Here is an 8,450-nt window from a genome sequence, read left to right as displayed (position 1 = left end):
CTCTCCACTCCTGGCTAGTGTTTACTTGGGTTGATTGCTGGTTTGCCCTGCTGGTGGTGGTTTGCCACTGACAGGGTGTCGTTTGACTTAGCCATGGGGAACTTCTCTCCCTCCAGTGAAGAGGACATTGTCGGCTAGTCCGGCATTTACGGTGCTGGTGGACCATTCGTTGGTTGGTGTCGCCCTGGTGGACATGCTACATGTGCAGCTGTCGGACCTAGTGGGCGTTCAGCTGCTTCAGGGCCACCGTGCTGTGGTCAAGTTCCTTCACCAGGCTGCCTTTCAAGCGTTTCTCGAGCGATGTGAGGGGCGTGTTTACCTTCTCCCTGATACTGCTGGTTCTGTTAAGGTGGTGAATCTTAGTGTCACCTTGACGTCTGTGGCAGTGCATGGTGCCCCCTTCGAATTTCAGGACGACTTTTTAACCTCCTGTTTTGAACGGTTTGGGACAGAGTTAAGTGTTCGTTGGAACAAGGTCCTTGCCGGGCAATGTATTGGTATGCTTGACGGCTCCCGCACCCTGACGATGTCGCTGAAGTGTAGTGTCCTGTCGTCGATGTCCGTGTTGGGAGCGATGAGCCGGTGTGTGTGTGGGTGGGTGTTGGGCCGTCGCCTGTGCTGCATGTTGTGCGGGATGTCCCAGTGAAGGTTCATGTCCCACCCCCACCTGTGGATGTGGTACCGTCTCCCGGAGACGTGTGTTCTGCTGTTTTGGAGGGGGGGCTTCGGCAGGGAGAGGTGCCTGCTGTGCCTGTGTGTGTTGGCGACTGTAGTTCTGCTCTTTCCATCCTTTTGCACAAGCGTGCACGTCGGTATTCTGAGGCTGTTTCCCTGGATGATGTGGACAGTGCGGGCGATGTGGCCTCTGTGGACTCTTCGGACAGTGCGGGTGTGGATGTGAAGATGGTGGCTGTGCCTGCAGAGGGGCCTGCTGGGAGTGGTGTGGTGCGGCCTGTCTCGAAGCGTTCGCGGCGGACTCCGGGTGTCTCCCCCCCCTCGTGGTGTGCCTTGTGAGAAGGTGGAGGAGTATGATACTTCGGTGTCCCCTGCCGTGGATGTTGGTGCTGTGCGGGGCTCCGAAGTTGCTACCTGTGCCCCCGTCCCTACCTGCGTCTCCTGCTGTTGGATCCCCACAGTGAGGGGATCCAACAGCAACACCACGACGAGGTCCCTGATGAACGGGACCTCGTCGTGGTGTTGCGGAAAGATGTGCGCTGGGGGGCCTCGGCTCCTGTGCCCTGTGTTGGGGTCGATGCCGCGCCTGCATCCCCCTGCGGTTCCCCCTACTTCGTTGCCCCGGTCTGGGGGAAGCCTAGTCCCGACTGCTGGGGTCGTGCCCTGTGAGGGTCCAGCATTGGGCCCTTATCGGAATGCCCGGGTGCTTCCGATCCCATGGTGCTCCTCCACTATCTGGGTGTCGGAAGTGAAGGAGTTTGTTTTTAGGGTGCCGGATAAGATGTCTCAGCCGAGGGCACTGCCTGGTGGCCATGTGTTTCCTGACCTGTGGGTGATTTGGGATGCGTACTGCTTGCGCTTTCCGATATACAAGTTTCCAGAGAAATATTAGTTAACGTCTTGCACACACCGCTCCTTGGTGCGTGGGTCCGCTGCCGCCGTGAACTCGACATCCCGCCCTACGGTATGGCGAGTCTCCCTCTAACGTCCACCTCTGTTTTCGTCTGTACTCCTCTCTCTACGGCCTGACACATCTAACACTTTTGACTTTCATCTCCTCAACGTCAATACGTCTTCTTACATCTGTCCTGGTGCAGTCATCGGGAGGGTAAACCCTTCATGCAAACTGCACCTATTTTCAAGAAAAATAACTTCAATTCTACGTTTATTCAACGATAATTCAACCTTCAATTACCATTGTACTTTATAACGAGTCACGGCACAAGTGCACCCATCACTTCCATTATCAAGGGAGAAACTCACTCAAGTAAAGCCTAATCGTGTGCCTGGTTCTCTTGCGAACCCATCGAGAAGGTGGAAGGTAATATTTAAGAGTAGCAGCCGGCGGTCAGACTACTTCCCAGCACCCCACTCTACAGAACCCCCATCATGGGGGGGGGGGGAGGTTAAGGTATGCGGGTACACTCATGGGTAATACAGATAGTAGACAAAACGCTATACTGGATCGTCTTGGAGTGGCAGCCAAAGGACCGAGAAGGATACACGCAAGGCTAAATGACAATTTATCTGCAATAATTGACACATTTAAAATTTAATGAGAAAACTTCAATTATGAAGCTAATTACTGGCAACAGTTTTAATAGTTGACCCCCTCCCCATCTGGCCCATTGGCGCTGTGAGGGGGCTTAGTAGATGGCTGTCGGAGTGTGATGCTCCATGGGACAGTCCTCTGTCCTTTTGTGGCCTTGCACTCCTGCTGCTGTCTTCACTAAGTGTGCCGGATCGCTTTTCCTTTTCCTTAGGTTTCGTTTTCTCCCCCCTCCCCCCCTCTTCTCCTATCTGCTTGCCGTTTCCTGCCGACCTTTTGCTTGTTTTTGTTATTCCTTTGGACTTCTTCTATTTTGACGCCCGGGTGCTTGAGGAGACATACGCTTGCACCCGTAGAACTGTAGTACCCAACGTCTCGAGCAAGGGAAACCTTTTATTGTCAATCCCCCTTTCGTCGCTGAACCTGATCTCGACGGACTGATGGTTCTTAAGGTGACGTTTGTGGGGCGTATACTCACGACGCACCCCTAGGGGGCCCTGGCATGATCGGCGATAGCCTCCTGTTGGGTGTCCTGCCTCTAATTGTGGCTCCATGGTGGGTATGGGGGCACATTCGTGGATGAATTTCTCTCTTCGCCTGTATGTCGATGAAATTTTCTGTTGTACCCTCTCAGGCTCATGGGGTGGGCGACCAAGCCCCCGAGTCAACCTGTATTGGAAGACCGGGCTCTGTAGCCCCCGCTGCATTGGACCCTGGCCTTGCTCCTCCTTTGGCCATCCTCCCCCAGCTCCCCTCCCTCCTCTGTGGTTGGGTCGATCTTCTCAATTTGGTTTCCGCAAGTGCCGCAGCACGACAGATGTCCTGGTGAGCTTGGAGGTATATATATATATGCTTTTGCTGTGACGACCTCCGTTGTTGCCGTCCTTTTTGACCTGGAAAAGGCTTACGACACCATTTGGCGATATCATATTCTATCCCAGCTTCATTCTTTTGGCATTCGTGGTCATCTCCCTCTCTTTCTCCACAGGTTCCTCTCTCGTCGTTCCTTTCGGGTGCACTGTGGTACTGCTCTCTCTGCCTCTTTTCAGCAATACATAGGTGTGCTCCAGGGTAGTTTTCTGAGCACTACTCTTTTTCAGGTTGCCCTTAATGGTCTTCTTTCCTCTCTTCCTTCAGGTGTCTTCTTCGCTCTCTATGTCGATGATCTTACCCTTTGCTGTCAGAGTGATGATTCGCCTCTCCTTCAGCACCGGCTTCAACTTGCAATTGATGCCGTGTCCTCTTGGGCCACCGATCATGGCTTCAAGTTCTCTACTACTAAGACTTGTGCCATGACTTTTACTCGGAAACGGGTCGTTCTTCGTCCCTCTTTGTCACTTTATGGTCATCCCCGTGAGTACAAAGATTCTGCGAAGCTTTTGGGGGTTATTCCTAGACACTCGTTTGTCTTGGTCTCCCCATATCTCTTACCTCTGTGTTGAGTGCTCTAATGTCCTTACCCTCCTTCGGGTCTTGTCCCATACTTCTTGGGGAGCGGATAGGCGCACTCTCCTTGCTTTACATTCCTCTCTCGTCCTGTCTAAGCTCGATTTTGGTTGCCCTGCTTACTCGTCTGCTTCTTCTCCTACTCTTCGCCGTCTTGATGCTTTGCACCATACTGGGTTGTGCCTCAGTTCTGGTGCCTTTCGTTCGACTCCCATCCTTAGCTTGTATGTTGATACAGGCTTCCTGTCTCTCCAGGACTGCCGTGATCGCTACTGTCTTCGCTATCTTGCTCGATCCTTACAACATCTTTCCTCTCGCCTCTGTCGTGCTTTAACTTTTACCCCTCCTGCGGTTCCTGTTCATCTTCACCACCTCCCTTTTTCTGTCCAGTTATCTCGCCTCCAGAATTCTCTTTCCGTTCGTATTTCTAATGTTTCTCCTCGTGTTGTTCCTTCTTTGCCCCCGTGGAGAGTCCCCCTTCCGCGGTGTTGTACATCCTTGACCAGCATCACTAAAGCTTTAACCCCTCCTACGGTTCTAAAACGCCTTTTCTTCTCATTCCAGCTCCGTTTCTGTCTTCACCGATGGGTCTAATTCTGTGGACGGTGTTGGCTACTCTGTTGTTTTTCCTGAACGCACTTATATGAGTCGCTTACCTCCGGAGACTAGCATCTACACAGCGGAGTTTTACGCTGTTCTCTATGCTCTTCGTCTACTGCTTTCTCGTTGTCAGTCTTCCTTTGTAGTTGTTGTTGACTTAGTGCCGTCATGGCTTTCGCGTCCTTTAATCTGGTTCATCCAGTAGTTGTGGAGATCCAGCATTGGCCGTTTCTTGTTCAGAGTAAATTTAAGTAGGATGAGTTTTGTTGGGTTCCCAGCCATATTGGTGTGTCTTTAAATGAGCGTGCGGATGCCGCCCCCCAAGGAAGCTGTCCGCTCTTGTCCCATCTCTCGTAAAGGTATTCCATATTCCGACTTACCCGGTTATCCATTCCTCCATCTTTACCCGTTGGCAGGCTTCTTGGTCGTCTGTTACTGGTAGCAAACTACGTTCTCTTAAATGTTTTGTTTCCTCATGGCCGTCCGCCTAACCGGTGATGGGAAACGGCTCTGGCAAGGTTGCATATTGGCCATACTCGCTTAACCCAAGGTCACTTGATGGAGCGCCGCCCTGCTCATTGTCCCAATTGCATTGTCCCTCTTACGGTCGTGCATGTCCTTGAATATCCCGACTTCTAGGACGAGCGTGTTTTGTTTTCCGACCGTACCTGGCAGTCACCTGTCCCTCAATAGAATTCTTGGCGACATACTTTTGATATCGTTCGCCTCATTGTGCGTGTTCTCGTATTGGCATCCTTGTTGATATTTAGCGTCCTCTGATTCTTCCACACATTTGATGGTGCTACATAACCTTCCCGGTTTGGTGCCTTTGATAATTACTTTAATACCTGGTTGATTTGGTTCTGGGAGTTCTTCTACTCCAAGCCCGGCCCGAGGCCAGGCTCGACTTGTGAGAGTTTGGTCCACCAGGCTGTTGCTTGGAGCGGCCCGCAGGCCCACATACCCACCACAGCCCGGTTGGTCCGGCACTCCTTGGAGGAATAAATCTAGTTTCCTCTTGAAAATGTCCACGGTTGTTCCGGCAATATTTCTTATGCTTGCTGGGATAATAGTAATCGTAATAGTTGAAATTACTCCACCCCCCTGGTAAGTAAGTGTTTATTCAGATTAAGTTTGATAAATAATTGTTCTACCACGAATCATTTTTTAGTGAAAACTTTGAAAGTTAAATTAAAATATAACATTGCCCGACACCAAGAAAGTTTGTTCAAGTCGACACTTTCATAGATACTTAAATTTATACAAAGCTGCAGCAGCTGAATAAGAGCCAAGGTTGATGAACTAGTGTCACAGGCGTTCCACAACTTTAAATTATCCGATAAAAAAATCCCTGTAATGCCCACAACCCAAGTTCGATCATGAAGGATGAACGAATCCTTGTTAGTCTTTCCTGGAACACTTCGCCTGGGGCTGGTTTGGTGGGAGAGAGGGGGAGAGTTGACCGTTCGCGCCCCGAGGAGATAAGTGCAAGAAGGATTCCAAGTCTAGTTAATGTGGAATATCCCCCCTCCCCTTCTCACAGCAAACAAGTTTTGTAATCACGTTTAGCGATTATTGTCTAGCTCACCGCCCCCAACCTTTAAAACAAAATCCACTTTGCCGAGAGCAGAGTCCACCCCTTCAAGTGGACCACCATCTACAGCACCAGGAGTTGAAGGCTTTTTTTTTTTTTTTTTTTCTATTACTAGGAGGAAAGGGGGAGGAGAATGGCAGGTCTTTAAGCAAATTGCAATGGGGGAAAAAAAAAAAAAAAAAAAAAAAAAAAAAAAAAAAAAAAAAAAAAGGAAGGAGTCTCCCCCTCGTGCTTAACTCCCACGCCCCCGCTTTCAAGCAAAACCTACCGCCAAAAAGCTAACCCCCCCCCCTAAACGAGAGTGCCACTTTGGAGGGTTGCCCGCCGATCGCAGCCTCCAGGTGCGAGTCCCTGGTGACGTCCCGGGAGTGGCTGGAGTATTCCCCGAAGCATCTAGCACCAACGCGTGTGCCCGCACACTCCTGACAATGTTTAGCCTTTTAACGTTACACCTCTAGACCGTTTATGCTAGTTTTAGCTTTACCACAATACAGTGTAGAGTTTAATACTTTAAATATAGGGGGGAAGAGATATTTATTTTATCACTTAAGGAAAGTTAGACATTTCAATTAAATATATCTTGAAATATATAGATGAGGCCGTGGGGGAAGTCGAGCTATAGGACTACAGCTTCAGAGCTGTATAAGATTTCCTTTGCCTATAATCTATATACTTGCTGTAGATTATAGCAAGTAGATGAAACTGGCGAGCCTAAAAGTTATTTTTTTTGCATTCTTTGCGTTAGACATGAAGCTTAAAAATTCAAGATCACTTGCAAGCTTTATTCAGGAAATATAAAAAAAAATACGTTTTTATGCACTATTTACACACTGGAGAGGAGGAAGCCAGTGAAGGAAGTGCAAGACTCGTTGCCGGGGTGTTCATATATGGCACCCTGATGCAGCTCTAAAGATATCTTATCCATCGCCTTCAACGCCAAGACGACAGAATTGGAACCATCTTCAAAAGTAGTTAGAGTTCCATATGCCGTCACCTTGGGCATACCATTCAGTGTCAAAGACATCCTGGGTAGGAATAATCAAGTTAGTCGTAGTCTAAGAAATAATTAAGAAATGCCAAAAAATGTGCAATTATTAACTCACGTGAAGTCGCTGGCATTCGCTCCTATAGCGTGGAATATGAAGAAGTAATGTCCGTCATAGGGAGCAATAAATTCGCTTACTGCTGGATCCCATCCGGCTCCTGCGTTTGTCAAGACGTCCTGTGGGTAAAGTTTAAACAATTTCTGAACTGTACACACCAAGGTATCTACTAAGTAATCTAAAAACCAAGTTAAGCGTCCTGCTTACCCTGAAGTGAATGTGAGCGAAGGCACTAAGTCTTTCTGTAGCTTTCGTCACACAAAAGGCCACTCTGCGACCACTGGGGAAAAATATGATTAGCTATCAAGAAGCCTGTAATGCATGTACTGAACATACAAGGTCAATACGGCACGAAAAACCAATCTACTCACGCAATTACTGGGGTGGACAGAACTGAAGAACCGTCCGCTGACGCTTGCCTGACCTTAACAGTGTGGGCAGGTTTGGGAGTATCCGTCTTATTTGATGTGATATTTGTAGATGCAGTCAAGTTTACAGCGTGTGATGCTGTGGTAGCATTTACGGTTGCTTTTCCAAGGTGGGCAAGCTTCGTGGGTTTCACAACGGTAGTATTTAAAACCTCTGAAGTTTCAGATTTTGTTAATGTAGCAGGAATGGCAGTAGTGTGGCGTACACAAAGATGGATCACGGCCAGGATCGCCAGCATCACGTAGTTGCTTCTCTGCATCTATTAATGTAACCCAATATACACCAATAACAAATCTTTATAAATATTTTACGAAAATTATAAGTATAAGTGATAAAATTTGGCCATTGCGAATATATTTAGTAATAAGTAGTTCAACAGTTAACTTATCTAGAACCATTTTATGTAGTATAATAAAACTTAACTTTTATAATTAAAGGAACAACGTTCGTGAGAATAAACGCTTACCTCTCTTAATTAAGAGTTAATTTACCTACCCCAACCAATCACTGTATTCCTAATACCACGAACGTAATCATTTACACTTACTATCACTACCAAGTAGAACCGTCTCACACGAAGCAATAAATAGAGGAAATCTTAAACCAAACACTCCACACGGAAACAAGAGTCAGAATAATCAAACGGCCGGGAGAGTCAACCCTTGTAAGCTCGTAAGGGTTGACACTCGTAAGGGTTGCATAGCCATCAGACAGGAATCTCCAGTACGTCACTCCGCCAAGCTGGCGGCTTGAGTCAACAACGCCACCTGTTGACAGAACTGACAATTAAGATTAACAGAATAATATTTCATTAAATTTTCTAAGGTAATTTATATATATATATATATATATATATATATAAATATATATATATATATATATATATATATATATATATATATATATATATATATATATATATATATATATATATATATATATATATGTCGTACCTAGTAGCCAGAACGCACTTCTCTGCCTACTGTGCAAGGCCCGATTTGCCTAATAAGCCAAGTTTTCCTGAAATAATATATTTTCTCTAATTTTTTTCTTA

At 47.3% G+C, this 8,450-nt stretch overlaps 1 protein-coding gene across 1 annotated transcript; it reads right to left on the bottom strand.

Moving 5' to 3' along the window:
- Positions 1 to 6,631: 6,631 nt before the first annotated feature.
- LOC138369866 (caprin-2-like) lies at positions 6,632 to 8,080 on the bottom strand. The gene is made up of 5 exons (XM_069333609.1): positions 7,944 to 8,080; positions 7,339 to 7,655; positions 7,175 to 7,247; positions 6,968 to 7,086; positions 6,632 to 6,889 (listed from the first exon to the last, which is right to left on the bottom strand). The coding sequence occupies exons 2-5, from the start codon at positions 7,653 to 7,655 to the stop codon at positions 6,688 to 6,690; spliced, it is 711 nt and encodes a 236-aa protein (XP_069189710.1). The 5' UTR covers positions 7,944 to 8,080; the 3' UTR covers positions 6,632 to 6,687.
- Positions 8,081 to 8,450: the final 370 nt, after the last annotated feature.

Source organism: Procambarus clarkii, chromosome 30, assembly GCF_040958095.1.
Source record: "Procambarus clarkii isolate CNS0578487 chromosome 30, FALCON_Pclarkii_2.0, whole genome shotgun sequence".
Taxonomy (NCBI): Eukaryota; Metazoa; Arthropoda; class Malacostraca; order Decapoda; family Cambaridae; genus Procambarus; species Procambarus clarkii.
Note: the sequence above shows the minus strand (reverse complement) of the source record. Positions and strands in the feature narration are given on the sequence as shown.